Raw genomic sequence first — 19,497 nt, forward strand, 5'->3', positions numbered from 1 at the left:
ATGGGGCTTTGGTGATAAAACGGATGGCACTGTGATAGACTACATCCAATTTGCTGAGTAGAGTGTTGGAGGCTATTTTGTAAATGACATCGCCGAAGTCAAGGATCGGTAGGATAGTCAGTTTTACGAGGGCATGTTTGGCAGCATGAGTGAAGGAGGCTTTGTTGCGAAATAGGAAGCCGATTCTAGATCAAACTTTTGATTGGAGATGCTTAATGTGAGTCTGGAAGGAGAGTTTACAGTCTAACATGACACCAAGGTATTTGTAGTTGTCCCATACTCTAGGTCAGACCCGCCGAGAGTAGTGATTCTAGTCGGGTGGGCGGGTGCAAGCAGCGTTCGGTTGAAGAGCATGCATTTAGTTTTACTAGTGTTTAAGAGCAGTTGGAGGCTACGGAAGGAGTGTTGTATGGCATTGAAGCTCGTTTGGAGGGTTGTTAACACAGTGTCCAATGAAGGGCCAGATGTATACAAAATGGTGTCGTCCGCATAGAGGTGGATCCGAGCGTCACCAGCAGCAAGAGCGACATCATTGATATACACAGAGAATAGAGTCGGCCCAAGAATTGAACCCTGTGGCACCCCCATAGAGACTGCCAGAGGTCCAGACAACAAGCCCTCCGATTTGACACATTGAACTCTATCTGAGAAGTAGTTGGTGAACCAGGCGTTACCAGGCGAGGCAGTCATTTGAGAAACCAAGGCTATTCAGTCTGCCAATAAGAATGTGGTGGTGACAGAGTCGAAAGCCTTGGCCAGGTCGATGAAGACGGCTGCACACTACTGTCTTATCGATCGCGGTTATAATATCGTTTAGGACCTTGAGCGTGGCTGAGGTGCACCCATGACCAGCTCGGAAACCGGATTGCATAGCGGAGAAGGTACGGTGGGATTCGAAATGGTCGGTGATCTGTTTGTTAACTTGGCTTTCAAATACTTTCGAAAGGCAGGGCAGGATGGATATAGGTCTGTAACAGTTTGGATCTAGAGTGTCACCCCCTTTGAAGAGGGGGATGACCGCGGCAGCTTTCCAATCTCTGGGGATCTCAGAGGATACGAAAGAGAGGTTGAACAGGCTAGTAATAGGGGTTGCAACAATTCCAGCGGCTAATTTTAGATAGAAAGGGTCCAGATTGTCTAGCCCAGCTGATTTGTAGGGGTCCAGATTTTTCAGCTCTTTCATAACATCAGCTGTCTGAATTTGTGTGAATTGTGTGAATTGGACCATTTTCCTGTCCTGCTAAGCATTCAAAATGTAAAGAGTACTTTTGGGTGTCAGGGATATGTATGGAGTAAAAAGTACATGATTTTCTTAAGGAATGTAGTGAAGTAAAAGTAAAAGTAGTAAAAAATATAAATAGCAAAGTAAAGTATAGATACCCAAAAAAACGACTTAGGTAGTACTTTAAAGTATGTTTTACTTAAGTACTTTACACCACTGATTAGACAGCCATAGGATATTGAGCGGATGGTTACAATTATCGTCCTGAGACGTACCTCTCCACCTCTTATGCATAGCCACAAGGGGTCGTATTCATATCGTTCGATGGGAGCACTAGCCTACACAATCAGTGACGCGTAAGCATCCAGGGGCGGAGCTAATTGAGCAACTTTGGTATGCGTATTATACTAGAACCATACATATTATACGGTGTGGGTCACCTGTGGGATGTCAATTGTCTTTTTTCCTAGCTTTAGCTAGCGATATGTGGAAAATAGATACATGTCATGATAAAAAAAAAAGAATTAGAGGCTGTTTTGAGCAGAAAAGTGCCTGACAAATGCATCGCATCAAGCACACAGAAGAAAACATTGTGAGGTGACTACAAACTGTGGGTCGGTTTCAAGGTATGTAACCAATGTTTTGTAATGATATGTCCTATCAGTTTGTTTCAATGTGTTATGTTCACATCGGTTTCGAATTTAATAGGCTGAATTAATATTTTATGTAGGCTGTTGAGTTTTAATCTCTGAACGTTGTTATCATCATCATAATCGAAATCGTTTTTTGTTGTCATTGTTTACAGGTCCTTTACTATATCATTCATCAATGGCTTTTTTTGCAAAAAAGAAGATATTCAAGTTTCAGACACATTTGACATTGGAGGAGCTGACTGCTGTGCCTTTTGTGAACGGGGTATTGTTCTGCAAGCTGAGATTGTTGGACGGTGGAGACTTTGTTGCAACTTCATCAAGGTAGAATGTGCGCATGCCGCATGGGCAATATAGTACACTATAACCAAACTGCTGTCATAATGGTATAACTTTAAATGCCTCATACCACTCTTACCCCAGCATAACCCAAAATATAAAGTTGTTTTACTGCATTGTTAGTAAACAATGTCTTTGTGTACAAATAATAATATAAAAGTACAGTACCAGTCAAAAGTTTGGACACACCTACTCATTCCAGGGTTTTTCTTTATTTTTACCATTTTCTACATTGTAGAATAATAGTGAAGACATCAAAACTATGAAATAACACATGGAATCATGTAGTAACCAAAAAAGTGTTAAACAAATCAAAATATATTTTATAGTTGAGATTCTTCAAGGTAGCCACCATTTGCCTTGATGACAGCTTTGCACACGCTTGGCATTCTTTCAACCAGCTTAATGAGGTACTCACCTGGAATGCATTTCAATTAACTGGTGTGCCTTGTTAATTTGTGGAATTTCTTTCCTTCTTAATGCGTTTGAGCCAATCAGTTGTGTTGTGACAAGGTAGGGGTGGTATACAGAAGATACCCCTATTTGTTAAAAGACCAAGTCCATATTATGGCAAGAACAGCTCAAATAAGCAGAGAGAAACGACAGTCCATCATTACTTTAAGGAATGAAGGTCAGTCAATCCAGAACATTTCAAGAACTTTGAAAGTTTCTTCAAGTGCAGTCGCAAAAACCATCAAGCGCTATGATGAAACTGGCTCTCATGAGGACCGCCACAGGAACGGAACACCCAGTGTTACCTCTGCTGCAGAGGATAAGTTCATTAGTTACCAGCCTCAGATTGCAGCCCAAATAAATGCTTCACAGAGTTCAAGCAACAGACACATCTCAACATCAACTGTTCAGAGGAGAATGCATGAATCAGGCCTTTATGGTCGAATTGCTGCAAAGAAACCACTACTAAAGGACACCAATAAGAAGAAGACTTGCTTGGGCCAAGAAACACGAGCAATGGACATTAGACTGGTGGAAATCTGTCCTTTTGTCTGATGAGTCCACATTTTTGGTTCCAACCGGCGTGTCTTTGTGAGAAGCAGAGTAGGTGAACGGATGATCTTCACATGTGTGGTTCCCACCGTGAAGCATGGAGGTGTGATGGTGTGCGGGTGCTTTGCTGGTGACACTGTCTGTGATTTATTTAGACTTCAAGGCACACTTAACCAGCATGGCTACCACAACATTCTGCAGCGATACACCATCACATCTGGTTTGGGCTTAGTCCCACTATCATTTGTTTTTCAACAGGACAATGACCCAAAACACACCTCCAGGCTGTGTAAGGGCTATTTGACAAAGGAGAGTGATGGAGTGCTGCATCAGATGACCTGGCCTCCACAATCACCTGACCTCAACCTAATTGAGATGGTTTGGGATGAGTTGGACGGCAGAGTGAAGCAAAAGCAGCCAACAAGTGCTCAGCATATGTGGGCACTCCTTCAAGACTGTTGGAAAAGCATTCCTCATGAAGCTGGTTGAGAGAATGCCAAGAGTGTGCAAAGCTGTCAAGGCAAAGGGTGGCTACTTTGAAGAATCTCAAATATAACATATTTTGATTTGTTTAACACTTTTTTTGGTTACTACATGATTCCATATGTGTTATTTCATAGTTTTGATGTCTTCACTATTATTCTAATAAAGAAAAACCCTGGAATTAGTAGGTGTGTCAACTTTTGACTGGTACTGTATGTCTAACATTATCATGTTGTACTTATGTCAGTCATTGCTAGGGTTGCAACATTCCAGGAACTTTCAATAAATTCCCTGGTTTTCCTGAAATCCTGGTTGGAGGATAAGCAGGAAATCCAGAAACCTCCAGCCAGGATTCCTGGAAAACCAGGACATTTATTGAAGGTTCCTGGAATTGTGCAACCCTAGCATTGCATCCATAGCTCCATCCTATGATCTTGAGATTGGTTAGCCAACCATCCTTCAGCTTTTATAGCAAACCTAGCTATACATTAAAATGGTGGTATGTGAATTCTTCCACAGATCGCACCGCAGCCTAGTGCGGCATCCCCAACGTAGCGTTGTGGACTGCTGCATTGACAATTAATGACTTCCGTTGGAACGCAGAGTTTGATGCATCTGGTATAAAGCCTCATGTCCACCAGATGCATCAAACTGCGTTCCAGTGGAAGTCATTAATTGTCAATGCAGCAGTCTGCAACGCTACGTTGGGGATGCCGCACTAGGCTGCAGTGCGTTCTGTGTACCGCACGCGTTCAATGTTTTCAACTTGTGTGTTGCTTTACCCTGCGGTGGTACAAACTGAAGTACACACACAGACTCCAACTAGCTAGCTTTTAGGTATTTGAAAAGCACGTGCGTCAAGTACAAAAAATGCGGCCTAGACATCTGGCAAAACGAAACGTATATGCATCTGGTGGACATCTGGCATAAAGCCGGTTCTTACGCGACACAGCCGCGGCCACGTATAGAAGTAGATGACAGCGCATCACACAGTGCAATCTAAAAGATGGCTACTATGGAAGAATTCACATATTGCTGTTTTTAATGTATAGCTATAGCAAACCAAATGGCAGGGCTGCCATATAGCTGAAAAACAATCAAGGGCTTTAATATGCCAAGCTATTGATACAGCCTTAACCCTTTAACGCCCGATGTTACAAACACATAAAAGGAGACGCCTTCGGCAAATGACTTGTGTGGGACTGAGAGTCATGATCAATGGCTAACAATTTTATGACTCTTTATATATAATTACGCTGTTTGTATATCACGTCAAATAATGACACACTGAAGATAAACAACTTGTGCAATATATATGATACTGCTTTTATAACTTGGGTTTCAGAAATAATGAGTTTTATTTTGATGAATGTTTACATTTTAGTGCAAGCAGTTCACAATGCAGAAATAGATATTGTTGAAACTGTGTGGTTTGCACCCCTTTCTACCCAATGTTACATATATGAAACATTGCATAACTATTGCTAGGAGTGTTGATTTATTGTATTTTCCTCCAGAAATGTTATTTGGGGTCTCCTTGGGCAGTCCTAATCACTGCTTAATTTTCATGCAAGGAAAACTGGGTCCGGGTTTCTAAGGGTTAAACCTCCAAACTCTGGTTTAGAACCTAGGTCATTGTTTACTTTAGTAATTGAAATGAGAACACAAAAGGAATCTGTTTTTTGATCTGGGAGTGTTTGTTGAAGAGTAGGCTGGGGAGGAAAGGGATGCTCCTCTGGGGCTTTCAGTGTTTGGTAGAGGGGTGTGTGACTTCACACACTGACCTAAAGATGAAAGGTAGCCGCACAAAAACAAGACTATTAGGGGGACCTGTTTTGTCTCTTGGATCTGAGGTCATCAGCATTTGTCATGCCACATTTGTCCTAGATGTCCAGAGAACCCCCCCCTTATTTTAATTTATAGGATTCATATTTACATTTATTCAATAAATATAGTACCTAACATTTTGATTTGGACCAAACTTCTAACAATGAGTAAGACAAACCCAACGAGTATACAGTATCAGTTCTCTGTCTGACAAGTAGTATGGAGCTGCAGCTCGGAGTATTGTTTCTTCATCCTATGGAATGTATTCTCAGTGAATTGTATTTATTTTTTTATGTTAAGAGAAATTAGTCATTGAAGTTGTTAGGTTTATGGCCCTTCGTACATCCTGATATTACTAGGTTCTGACCACTAGATGGTGCTGTTCCTGCTATTCATTTTAATTTAAATGTATTTTTTAAGATTCCCCCCACCATTCCTCTGGGCTTTCAGATAGAAGCTAAACTTTCTCCCCACTGTAGAGAACCTTATGACACAGTAAGCCCTAACTGAACTTCTGAACTGTGTATGGCCTTTGAAAGAGCACAAAAACAAACTAAATCATCATGATAACCCTTACTATGATAACTGGTCAGCGGATGTTTCTCTCCTATGCCTGTCATCATTGATAAACACATAGAGTTAAAAAGAATGTTGCCCTCCACTCCCCTTCCCCTGCAATGATACAAGACCCGGGTGTGCTGTGCGCCCATTAAGTCTCTTTTTTAGGATTATATAACAAGTTGTCTCCATCCAATCTATCTGCCTGAGTTATCTGGCAACTCTGTCTGTGGTTTATCTCAGTAACCCGAGTGCAGGAAACAAGGTCTTCTCAGAAACACAGAGACTGATTTGGTGGTCCCACTGTCTCTGATAGAGATTGTGTTATATCATAGGGCCTGGGGAGTACAGAAGTCCCTTTGTTCAGTTGTTGCCTGAAATATACTGAACAAAAATATAAACGCAACAATTTCATAGATTTTACTGACTTACAATTCGAATAAGGAAATCAGTGAATTTAAATAAATAAATTAGGCCCTAATCTATGGATTTCACATGACTGGGCAGGGGTGCAGCCATGGGTGGGCCTGGGAGGGCATAGGCACACCCACTTGGCAGCCAGGCCCACCCACTGGGGAGACAGGCCCAGCCAATCAGAGTTTTTCCCCACAAAAGGGTTTTATTAAATACAGAAATACTTCCCAGCTTATGGAAGAGAGAACTACACACAATACCCCATAATGACAAAGAGAAAACAGATTTTTAGACATTTTTGCAAATTTATAAAAAACGTACATAAGTATTTAGACCCTTTGCTATGAGACTTGAAATTGAGCTCCGCTGCATCCTGTTTCCATTGATCATCCTTGAGATGTTTCTACAACTTGGAGTCCACCTGTGTGTTCAATTGATTGGACATGATTTGGAAAGGCACACACCTGTCTATATACAGTGGGGGAAAAAAGTATTTAGTCAGCCACCAATTGTGCAAGTTCTCCCACTTAAAAAGATGAGAGAGGCCTGTAATTTTCATCATAGGTACACGTCAACTATGACAGACAAATTGAGAAAAAGAAATCCAGAAAATCACATTGTAGGATTTTTTATAAATTTATTTGCAAATTATGGTGGAAAATAAGTATTTGGTCACCTACAAACAAGCAAGATTTCTGGCTCTCACAGACCTGTAACTTCTTCTTTAAGAGGCTCCTCTGTCCTCCACTCGTTACCTGTATTAATGGCACCTGTTTGAATTTGTTATCAGTATAAAAGACACCTGTCCACAACCTCAAACAGTCACACTCCAAACTCCACTATGGCCAAGACCAAAGAGCTGTCAAAGGACACCAGAAACAAAATTGTAGACCTGCACCAGGCTGGGAAGACTGAATCTGCAATAGGTAAGCAGCTTGGTTTGAAGAAATCAACTGTGGGAGCAATTATTAGGAAATGGAAGACATACAAGACCACTGATAATCTCCCTCGATCTGGGGCTCCACGCAAGATCTCATCCCGTGGGGTCAAAATGATCACAAGAACGGTGAGCAAAAATCCCAGAACCACACGGGGGGACCTAGTGAATGACCTGCAGAGAGCTGGGACCAAAGTAACAAAGCCTACCATCAGTAACACACTACGCCAAACCATGAGGTCGAAGGAATTGTCTGTAGAGTGCCGAGACAGGATTGTGTCGAGGCACAGATCTGGGGAAGGGTACCAAACAATTTCTGCAGCATTGAAGGTACACAAGAACACAGTGACCTCCATCATTCTTAAATGGAAGGAGTTTAGAACCACCAAGACTCTTCCTAGAGCTGGCTGCCCGGCCAAACTGAGCAATCAGGGGAGAAGGGCCTTGGTCAGGGAGGTGACCAAGAACCCAATGGTCACTGACAGCTCTAGAGTTCCTCTGTGGCGATGGGTGAACCTTCCGGAAGGACAACCATCTCTGCAGGACTCCACCAATCAGCTCTTTATGGTAGAGTGGCCAGATGGAAGCCACTCCTTAGTAAAAGGCACATTATAGCCCGCTTGGATATTTATTTATTTTTTAGGGGGTAGATCAGCTTTAATATTGCAGATAGATTGTAACTTCCATCAATGTAATTGTCTGCATCACTTCCAATCCCCCATATGTTTTGTTATGTTATGTGTGTGTGTGTGTGTGTGTGTGTGTGTGTATGTGTGTGTGTATATATATATCTCCTTTTTTTAAATTATATTTCCCTTCATTACTTTCCAACCCCACCACCCCTTCCCTAATTTGAGTAAACTAGTGAACAACAATGCTTAGGCCTCTACTTCCAGCTTATACATACTATATACATTTTATGGACACAGTCAAATTTTACAATAATTATATTTGGTTTGTTTTTACTCCTGAACTTCCTCCGATCATTTTCATGATGTCCATCTGGTTTGCTTCTATATGCCATATTTTTCTAACTGTGCTCTTTCACAAAAGCTCTCAACCTATAACATATAGTTATTATGGACACAGTATGCTTTACATTAGTTATCTTGTTGTTGTTTATTAGTCCCATCCTTCAGCTCCATTCAACACCTTCCATCTATCTCTTAACACCATCCATATTGGATTTCTATTTGCCATATATGTTTCACAAAAGTTCTGAACCCTTCTATTCTCATTGTTTCTACAGATTGTACTTTTAAAATAAACAGTTTTGCTAAAAGTATTATTATATTATTGATTATGACTTTTCAAATCACCCAGTAGTGCTATCTGCAGGGTTAGCTCCAGGTAAATATTGCAATCCTTTAGCCATTTCTGGACCTGTGTCCACCAATCACCCCTTTATGGTAGAGTGGCCAGATGGAAGCCACTCCTCAGTAAAAGGCACATGACAGCCCGCTTGGAGTTTGCCAAAAGGCACCTAAAGGACTCTCAGACCATGAGAAACAAGATTATCTGGTCTGATGAAACCAAGATTGAACTCTTTGGCCTGAATGCTAAGCGTCACATCTGGAGGAAACCTGGCACCATCCCTACGGTAAAGCATGGTGGTGGCAGCATCATGCTGTGGGGATGCTTTTTGGCGGCAAGGACTGGGAGACTAATCAGGATAGAGGGAAAGGTGAACAAAGCAAAGTACAGAGAGATCCTTGATGAAAACCTGCTCCAGAGTGCTAAGCACACAGCCAAGACAACGCAGGAGTGGCTTCGGGACAAGTCTCAATGTCCTTGAGTGGCTCAGCCAGAGCTTGGACTTGAATCCGATCTAACATCTCTGGAGAGACCTGAAAATAGCTGTGCAGCAACGCTCCCCATCCAACCTGACAGAGCTTGAGAGGATCTGCAGAGAAGAATGGGAGAAACTTCCCAAATACAGGTGTGCCAAGCTTGTAGCGTCATACCCAAGAAGACTCAAAGCTGTAATCGCTGCCAAAGGTGCTTCAACAAAGTACTGAGTAAAGGGTCTGAATACTTATGTAAATGTCATATTTCAGTGTTTTATTGTTTATAAATTGGCAACATTTCTAAACCTGTTTTTGCTTTGTCATTATGGGGTATTGTATGTAGATTGGGGGGAAAACAATTTAGTCAATTGTAGAATAAGGCTGTAACGTAACAATGTAGAAAAAGTCAAGGGGTCTGTATACTTTCCGAATGCACTGTATGTATCACGGCCTGGCCTGAAGTCATCGTCCCCTGCTGAACACTGCAGCTTCCTCATCTTTCCACACTGCTCTCTCCCAGTACAACACACTGCTCTCTCCCAGCCAGGCTGTTTTATTGATGTCCTGTCAGGGGCTGACACAGGCCTGCTGCTGTTTGTGTTGCTTCTGGAGAGGGCCGGAGGACAGCAGCCAGCAGTGAGGATTGTCTTTCAACATTGTTCAGAAACTGTATATCTCTTGGTTTCTCAGTGTTTTTGCCAGCATCAGCTTTGTGTTATGGTGAGGTTATTAGGTAGCAATTGTGTGTGTGGTTGTGTTCTTGGTGAGATCCCTGCTGCTTACTCCCTGTGACATTGTGTATCTGAGAACTGACTCAGAGATACAGTGCCTTGCAAAAGTATTCATCCCCCTTGGTGTTTTTTTCTATTTTGTTGCATTACAACCTGTAATTTAAATTGATTTTATATTTGAATTTCATGTAATGGACATACACAAAATAGTCCAAATTGGTGAAGTGGAATCAAAAATAATTTGTTTCAAAAAAATAAATAACAGAAAAGTGGTGCGTGCATATGTATTCACCAACTTTGCTATGAAGCCCCTAAATAAGATCTGGTGCAACCAATTACCTCCAGAAGTCACATAATTAGTTAAATAAAGTCCACCTGTGTGCAATCTAAGTGTCACATGATCTGTCACATGATCTCAGTATATATACACCTGTTCTGAAAGGCCCCAGAGTCTGCAACACCGCTAAGCAAGGGGCACCACCAAGCAAGTGGCACCATGAAGACCAAGGAGCTCTCCAAACAGATCAGGGACAAAGTTGTGGAGAAGTACAGATCAGGGTTGGGTTATAAAAAAACGTACGAAACTTTGAACATCCCACGGAGCACCATTAAATCCATTATTAAAAAATTGAAATAATATGGCACCACAACAAACCTGCCAAGAGAGGGCCGCTCACCAAAACTCACGGACCAGGGAAGGAGGGCATTAATCAGAGAGGCAACAAAGACACCAAAGGTAACCCTGAAGGAGCTGCAAAGCTCCACAGCGGAGATTGGAGTATCTGTCCATAGGACCACTTTAAGCAGTACACTCCACAGAGCTGGGCTTTACGGTAGTGGCCAAAAAAAAGCCTTTGCTTAAAGAAAAAAATAAGCAATCACGTTTGGTGTTCGCCAAAAAGCATGTGGGAGACTCCCCAAACATATGGAAGAAGGTACTCTGGTCAGATGAGACTAAAATAGAGCTTTTTGGCCATCAAGAAAAACGCTATGTCTGGCGCAAACCCAACACCTCTTATCACCCCGATAACACCATCCCCACAGTGAAGCATGGTGGTGGCAGCATCATGTTGTGGGGATGTTTTTCATCGGCAGGGACTGGGAAACTGGTCAGAATTGAAGGAATGATGGATGGCGCTAAATACAGGGAAATTCTTGAGGGAAACCTGTTTCTTAAAGATTGCTGTACACCAGCGGAACCCATCCAACTTGAAGGAGCTGGAGCAGTTTTGCCTTGAAGAATGGGCAAAAATCCCAGTCGTTAGATGTGCCAAGCTTATAGAGACATACCCCAAGAGACTTGCAGCTGTAATTGCTGCAAAAGGTAGCTCTACAAAGTATTGACTTTGGGGGGGTGAATAGTTATGCACGCTCAAGTTTTCTGTTTTTTTGTCTTATTTCTTGTTTGTTTCACAATAAAAATATTTTGCATCTTCAAAGTGGTAGGCATGTTGTGTAAATCAAATGATACAAACCCCCCCAAAATCTATTTTAATTCCAGGTTGTAAGGCAACAAAATAGGAAAAATGCCAAGGGGGGTGAATACTTTGGCAAGCCACTGTACCTCCTGATACAATGTGTTTGGCTGTTAAATGTTGTCTCAAGCCTCCCCCTGACGCCCCACTCTCTCCTCAGTGCTCTAACTCATTCACTCTTGTTTTGATTGAACTTTGTAGTTGGGGATTTGAGGCGCGTGGTTGCCATGGTGGTTTAATAAAGCCACCTGCTCTATGGAATGTGGCTGAGAACGTTTTCAGAGACTTATTGAATGGGGGGCAGTGATTAGTGTGGCGCTCTTGATAAGAACTGGATAAGTGTGTGTGTGTGTGTGTGTGTGTGTGTGTGTGTGTGTGTGTGTGTGTGTGTGTGTGTGTGTGTGTGTGTGTGTGTGGCAAAGAACCAAGGAATGCAAAACAAAGAAACCACTATATAAAGAACCTATGTGAGGAAAAAATCTAAAATGGCAGTGAACTAGAATACTTGAATAAAAAGGATGCATAAAATGTGTTTCATTGCAATTATAGACTGTACATGATTAATCATTGAGAGTGGAAATGGGGACCTCTTTAATGCATTTTAAACAACATTTAAGTATGACCAAAGGTTTGGAGCCAATCAAATTGTTGGAATCTGTTTTTGGAATACAAAGCAGCAGTATTGGATTGTCTCAACAGTTTCTCAAGTAAACAACAGGATTTTATTTGGCCAAATTGGCCTAACACACCATAGCTGGTTTTGGAACCGAAACCATACTTGAGAAGGGAAAAATGTTATCAACTTAAACAGTCCTCTATATTCACTATGTGGAAGGTTGGTTCACATCTCTTGCATTTTAGCCACGCAGAGAGCTGCCCTATACTAGTCCAGCATTGTATAAAGTATCAGTCATGTGATTTCAGATAGTATGCCCAAAGATGGTGGATAACTGAAATGTCCAAAATGGTCACTTAAGGGGTGGTGCTCCCATAGGCACCAATGTGATAGCAGCTGGGTCTTCTTAGTTCATTGACTGTATATGAACCAGAAAAAAGGAGCGAGTAAGATGTCTCGCTTCCTCTTCCGTCTCTGGTATGCCTAAAGTGTGACGTTGATATTCAGCTATTCCAGTTCAAGAGGACATTATCTGATTTGTGGACCTCAAACCATCTTTATGGTACCTTTTTGAAAAAATGTATCAGCCAAAACATGACACCCTGTATTCAAGAAACAATTTTTTTTTCCAGAAATGATAATTGTTTGACAACCCTGTTTGTAAGGTTTTAAATTATATCAAACTCAACAGTTAATATTTTCCAGTGATGAAGACATGGATGTCTCATGGTATGGTGGAGTATGCCAAATGTTTAAACTTTGAGCACCTTATCTCCTGAATGTTTTGGCAATTGGGTCCAGAAAGTATCTTTTTGAGCACTTATACGATGGGTAAATATTTAAGGAAGGTTTCGTTCAAATCAAAAGGGGTGCTGTCAAAAAGTGATTGAATTCAAATGGATTTATCCTTCTCACTTAAAGGGTGCTTTAGGTTTATCTGAAGGATGGTTGTTTCACTGTGTGTACTTTGTGGTGAGGTCAGCTGCAGTCTGGTAATACCTGATTGTTTGAGCACTCCCACAAGGCAATAGGTACACACTACAGTAAACGGGCTGATCTGTCCACCTCACTACTTTTCTGCTCTGTGAGCTGTTAGTTTTGGTGTATCCATGGCTGTTTGTTTACATTGGAGATGATGGGTCATGCATATCCAGCCCTGTACATTTACATTAGCTCCTCTTGCTCTGTAAGTTATTCATTATTTCCAGAGTCCACATTAAGCCCCGGATTCACTTGAGTTGCTTCTGTGCATTCTGAGTGGCTGGGTCCAGGCCCGGGGCTTGACTGTAATACTGTCAATGGTTGCATTCAGTCCAGTTGGGAAGGGGAGGGTATAAAGTGAGTTAAAATGGGAAGTAGACAGATTATCACCAGGAATGTTTTTACATCAACCGTCCTTCTCTGTATACTCAGCCATTTCCCTGAATGTATGGACAGACAGTGTGACGTCAGGCACTGGCCTATTTACAATGTGAACTCTGTTTTTACAGAAGCCCACAGGCTATTGTTTACCGTTTCCTCAACAACAAGTTTGCTTTCACTAAAACTGGAGCAAAATGTTGGAGAGCGAGGGCAAAAGCACAAGTGATGTCTTATGTGCTGTTGAATTAGTGACTTCTTCTTGTGACACCACTCAAACAGTAATGACTGTCAGTAACTCTTGACACTAATTACAGATGTGCTATAGCTAACCGATTCCCTTTTATTGAGGTTGATGTAGCTGCACTGTACTGCCAGGCCCTCTCTGATTCCTGTCCTCTTGTCCCATAGAGAGGAGGTTCAGGAGAACTGTGTTTACTGGAAGAAGAGGTTTACCTTTGTGTGTAAAATGAGCGCCAACCCCACGACTGGAGTGCTGGATCCCTACATCTGTCGGGTCTCTGTGCGGAAGGTCTGTCTATCTCTGTCTGTCTGTTGACTTTTGGGGGACCTCTCTTAGCAACACATAGCTCTTTGCTGTTATCTCTTTGTCTGTGAACATCAGGGACTACCGTGTCCTAATATATAATAATATATATACTGGATTATTTATCTTTCCAGTCACTATTCACACCCCTGATAGTGTAAACTCTGTAGCCTCTGTAATCTGATGATAGATCAGTGTTAATCACACACACTCCACTGCGTGCAAGACTGTCAATGCTCAGTAGTTATCTCCCTTTTCCTGTTTTCACTACAGGAACTCAAAGGAGGAAGAACGTATTCAAAGGTAAGAGCCCACTCCTCCTGAGCACCCCACCATATAGCCATAAAAACATTACAATTTACTGTAGCCTGATGTCAACACACATCAACACTGCTGTTAAGACATTTAAACATTCACATTAGTCACCCCACTTCTACAAACACAAGCAACAACTTTGGCACTATGTATAAGCAGAATAAACTACACTGAACAAAAATATAAACGCAACATGCAACAATTTCAAAGATTTTACTGAGTTACAGTTCATATAAGGAAATAAGTCAATTTAAATCAATTCATTAGGTCCTAATCTATGGATTTCACATGACTGGGAATACAGATACTCTTTTTTTTAAGGTAGGGGTGTGGATCATAAACCCAGTCAGTATCTGGTGTGACCACCATTTGCCTCATGCAGCGTGACACATCTATTGATTGTGGCCTGTGGAATGTTGTCCCACTTCTCTTCAATGGCTGTGCGAAGTTGCTGGATATTGGCGGAAACTGGAACACACTGTCGTACAAGTTGATCTAGAGCATCCTAAAAGTGCTCAATGGGTGACATGTCTGGGTGAGTATGCAGGCTATGGAAGAACTGGGACATTTTCAGCTTCCAGGAGTGGTGTACAGATCCTTGCGACACGGGCTGTGATGGCGGCGGATGAATGGCAAGACAATGGGCCTCAGGGTCTCGTCACGGTATCTCTGTGCATTCAAATTGCCATTGTGTTCGTTGTCTGTAGCTTATGCCTGCTCATACCATAACCCCACCGCCACCAAGGGGCACTCTGTTCACAACGTTGACATCAGCAAACTATTTGTATTTTATTTAATTTAACCTTTATTTAACTAAGTTAAGAACAAATTATTATTTACAATGACGGCCTACACCAGCCAAACCCGGACGACGCTGGTCCAATTGTGCGCTGCCCTATGGGACTCCCAATCACAGCTGGTTGTGATACAGCCTGGAATCGAACCAGGGGGTCTGTAGTGACGCCTCAAGCACTGAGATGCAGTGCCTTAGACCGCTGTGCCACTCGGGAGCCCACACGACGCAGTACAGTTGAAACCAGGATTCATCCGTGAAGAGCGCACTTCTCCAGCGTGCCAGTGGCCATCGAATTGAGCAATTTCCCACTGAAGTTGGTTACGATGCCGAACTGCAGTCAGGTCAATACCCTGGTGAGGAGGACACAGTTTCTGATGGTTTGTGCAGAAATTATTTGGTTGTGCAAACCCACAGTTTCATCAGCTATCCAGGTGGCTGGTCTCAGATGATACCGCAGGTGAAGAAGCCGGATGTGGAGGTCCTGGGCTGGCGTGGTTACACATGTTCTGCGGTTGTGAAGCCGGTTGGACGTACTGCCAAATTCTCTAAAATGACGTTATGGTGGAGAAATGAACATTAAATTCTCTGGCAACAGCTCTGGTGGACATTCCTGCAGTCAGCATGCCAATTGCACGCTCCCTCAACTTGAGACATCTGTGGTGTTGTGTTATGTGACAAAACTGCACATTTTAGTGGCATTTTATTGTCCCCAGCACAAGGTGCACCTGTGTAATGATCATGCTACTTAATCAGCTTCTTGATATGCCACACCTGTCAGGTGGATGGGTTATCTTTGCAAAGGAGAAATGCTCACTAACAGGGATGTAAACAAATTTGTGCACTACATTTGAGAGAAATACACTTTTTGTGCCTGTGGAAAATTACTGGTATCTTTTATTTCAGCTCATGAAACATGGGACCAACAGTTTACATTTATATTTTTGTTCAGTGTAAATGAACTTCAAATAAAGATGTGGAAAGTTTATAGATAATGCACTCTCAGGTTGCTAGGGACACTTCCTGTGTTTTCTCACACTATACTTCTGGATTTCCTTAAGCTAAATAAACTCATTTCCTCCTTGGAAATGGGCTTCCTTAAATACACACATCTGTAAACAATAGCTTTGAGGAAATGCAACCTGGAGAAAGGGAAATTAGACTCATCTCCTCTTGGATAACCTTAGATTCAAACAAAAAAACAGGAGGACTAAGTATCTGTAGCAGTCTGTCTCTACATCCAGTCCCTTAGGGCTAGAAAGTCATGACATTTGACATTTTAGGTTATGTCACAGTATATGCAGGTTTAGAACTACTGTAGTGAATGCAACTGTTGCTCTTTCTCCCTCAGCTGGGTTTTACTGACCTCAACATGGCGGAGTTCGCTGGCTCGGGCTCTGCAGTCCGCTGTTGTCTGCTGGAGGGATACGACACCAAGAATACCAGACAGGACAACTCCATACTGAAGGTAAAGGGATTGTGCTGGGGTGGGCAGGAGTCAGGACTATTGACCTTGGGACTTTGTCAGGGTTGTGTTTTGTTTGGTTGAGCAGAACAACTTATATCGTTTATACTTAGTGACTTTGTATTGTGGTAAAGGACCTCCCCCCCCCGCCACACTACTGATCACCCAGAGCAGTTGATGCCCAGCACCTCAGCTGAACTTTGATATACTGTAGCTAGTGCAAACATGACTTGCTGTCTTACTTTTGATATGTTCTTCTTGTAATGAAAGTTGATTTTGTCTGGATCTTCTCTGAAGGTGACTATTGGGATGGCGCTCCTATCTGGAGATCCGTGCTTTAAAACGTGAGTGACCTGACATGTTCAAATCTCTGATCGTCATGCATTTAGAAAATGTGACTCTGGCGCCCCCCCAATGGTGAGTCAATTAGCCCCATCAAGCAAGCCTAACATTGCACAGTATAATATGGCCTGACCAGTCATGTTTTTTTGCAGTGCCCCCAGCACAGCCAAGTCCATCTCCATCTCAGGCCAGGACCATGTCCTGCAGCTGGACTGTAAGGGGGAGGGCACTGGAACCCCTAACTGGACCCCTTCTCTGGGCCGGTCCATGAAGCCCAGACCCTCTATCATTAGCTCAGGTATGACAGGGCACATGGATCTGCTCAAACCTGGTAACAGTGGGTGTTTTATGATAATCCATCAACACTAAACAGTTAATCTAGGTCTGGGACACATGGCGAGGGACTCTAACTAATTGAGATGTGGCTCTGGTTGGTGTCAGGTCTTCCAGAGGAGCCAAACCAGACCCAGGCAGCTAGCCCAGGAGAAGTATTCCAGTCGGGGCACTCTCGCAACTCCAGCTATGCCAGCCAGCTGAGCAGGATCTCAGGTGTGTGGGTTCCTGTTCCCCATCATCCCTCTCCAGAGTTGTTTTTTGGTATTTGCACCTAAGTCTGTAATGTAAACATATTGTCCCCTAGGCTACAGCACAGAGCACTCCTGCTCCTCCAGTCTGTCTGACCTCACACACAGGAGGAACACCTCCACAGGAAGCAGCGCATCTTGGAGCCTCAGTGTGACAGTAGACACCACCACAGAAGGGGAGAAGGACATCTGCCGGCCAGAGAGACCCCCTCGACCCCCACGGCCCATCCTACCATCCAGCAGACCCCCTAGGCAAGACCTCCCACTCACCAGATGTATTTAGCCCAATGTGTCTGTTTTCACAATCTATGAAAAAAATGAAACACTCCAATCATCAGTGGAACACTACTGTTATTTGTATGACTGCTGTTTATCCACTTAATGTTGCCTGACTGGGCCTTTTCCCTCCACCCTGTGACAGGAGGAAGCAGGATTCCGTGGAGAGCCATCCCTCTTGGGTGAATGACACCCGCATCGATGCCGACCATATTGTTGAAAAGATCGTCCAGAGCCAGAACTTTGCTGACATAAGTAACACTGAAGGTATGAAGCCCCAACCTAACCCTGCCCTTTCACTTGTCCAGTACATTTTGTGGGGGGCTCTTTTTGTACATAACTTGTCTATTTTCTACTGTTTCATTTGTCTCTTGGTGGGTTTGTTTCCTCCTCAGACAGTAACCTGCGACTGTTTGTCAGTAGAGACGGCACCACATCCCTGAATGGTCTACTGCTTGGAAACAGGTGAGAAAGCAGAAAGGGCACATATAATAGTAATACAAGCAAACGCACACACACAGGTCTTACTCTGCCATTTGTCATTCTTTCAGGGTGTCTGCCGGTGTCTATGAGCCAGTTGTGATAGAGAGCCATTAGGACTGGTGAAGAGGAGATTGAATTGAGGCCTCTGCAATGAAACGTGTGGACTAACTCTAAAAATATATTGCAGTCATCCTGGAGCACCGGCTGAGCTGGGTGCCATGAGGAGGACTGTACCATACAGTTTTCATGTTTAGTTGTGGGTCTGTTTACCTGATGGGGCTGATTTTGATTGTGAACTGTTCTGTTTTTGCCTGGTCAGTTTGCACTTTATTTCCAATTTGTTGTTTTGCCCCCAGAAGCTGTGGCTTAAGTCTGAACTCAGTTCAGCTGTATGTTGTTACAGGCACTTTGTTTCCATGGTAAATGTCATGTCCTGTTGATCAGGAAATGACATCATGCTTTAGTTATGTATCTATCTATCCTCTCTATCCTTCCCACAAATATGAAGAAATAACTATCGGACAAATGTAATACTTTAAAGAAAATACCAATACACTTTTTATACGCTACTTTATAATGTATTTTTCCCATACATGACCCAAAGCACCAGATCCTCTCTGTGACGACCCTGCTAGTCTAGTCACTACTGGAGGAGAGCTGGTGATGGAGAAGAGAGAAAGTCCTCAGCGCTGTCTGACTGTGGTATTTGTCCCATTTAGACTGTAGTACTCTGGCGCCCCCGTGTGGAGAATTGGCCTACTGAGGGATCAGTCTGTTCTTCAACCATGGGAAGGACTCAATTGCATGCTCAGAGTCCTCTCCCCTAATCTCCTTCTCAAAACCCATTGGATGAGAAAGCCAGAGGTCCCGCCCCTCTCCTCCAATGGGTTTTGAGAAGGAAACGAGGAGTGAGGATTATGTCCCCAAAAAACGGACATCTCCTAGCCTGTCCATTTTTTGTGTTCACAGATCTCAAGGAACTGGATAGTTGTAGCAATATAGGGAAGTTTTAAATGATGCAAGTTCTAAACCCATTTGATGGTTATTTGGTGCAAGCTAGGTGTTGTTCTCAGACTTGGACATACATATTTAGCAGACTTTTACACTGGTAGATGTCTCCAAACATTATCTTATGAAGGATAATTTGTTTGTGATTTTCCAACCAGCTGGCTGGTTTGTTGTATTTAAAAAAAAAAAAAGGATTTTAACACTACAAAGATGGTTGAAAGGTTCCCTGTTGTATTATATATTTGATTATTTTTTTAAATAAAGGGAACACTTAAACAACA

General features: G+C 42.7%; 1 protein-coding gene across 1 annotated transcript; it reads left to right on the forward strand.

The window, feature by feature from the left end:
• The first annotated feature begins 1,629 nt into the window (after nt 1–1,629).
• On the forward strand, nt 1,630–19,497 carry LOC121584130 (protein FAM102A). The gene is made up of 12 exons (XM_041899964.2): nt 1,630–1,848; nt 2,028–2,196; nt 13,815–13,935; nt 14,224–14,253; nt 16,410–16,526; nt 16,821–16,867; nt 17,018–17,163; nt 17,307–17,414; nt 17,506–17,701; nt 17,871–17,992; nt 18,121–18,190; nt 18,277–19,497. Exons 2-12 carry the CDS (start codon nt 2,051–2,053, stop codon nt 18,320–18,322), a joined length of 1,149 nt encoding a protein of 382 aa, XP_041755898.2. The 5' UTR covers nt 1,630–1,848; nt 2,028–2,050; the 3' UTR covers nt 18,323–19,497.

Source organism: Coregonus clupeaformis, chromosome 16, assembly GCF_020615455.1.
Source record: "Coregonus clupeaformis isolate EN_2021a chromosome 16, ASM2061545v1, whole genome shotgun sequence".
NCBI lineage: Eukaryota > Metazoa > Chordata > Actinopteri > Salmoniformes > Salmonidae > Coregonus > Coregonus clupeaformis.

Coding starts and splice junctions, on each gene's coding strand:
- LOC121584130 (XM_041899964.2), top strand. CDS start 2,051: ATGGCTTTTTTTGCAAAAAAGAAGATATTCAAGTTTCAGACACATTTG. Junction 14,254..16,409: donor GAGGAAGAACGTATTCAAAG/GTAAGAGCCCAC, acceptor TTTCTCCCTCAG/CTGGGTTTTACTGACCTCAA. Junction 17,993..18,120: donor TGACATAAGTAACACTGAAG/GTATGAAGCCCC, acceptor TTTCCTCCTCAG/ACAGTAACCTGCGACTGTTT.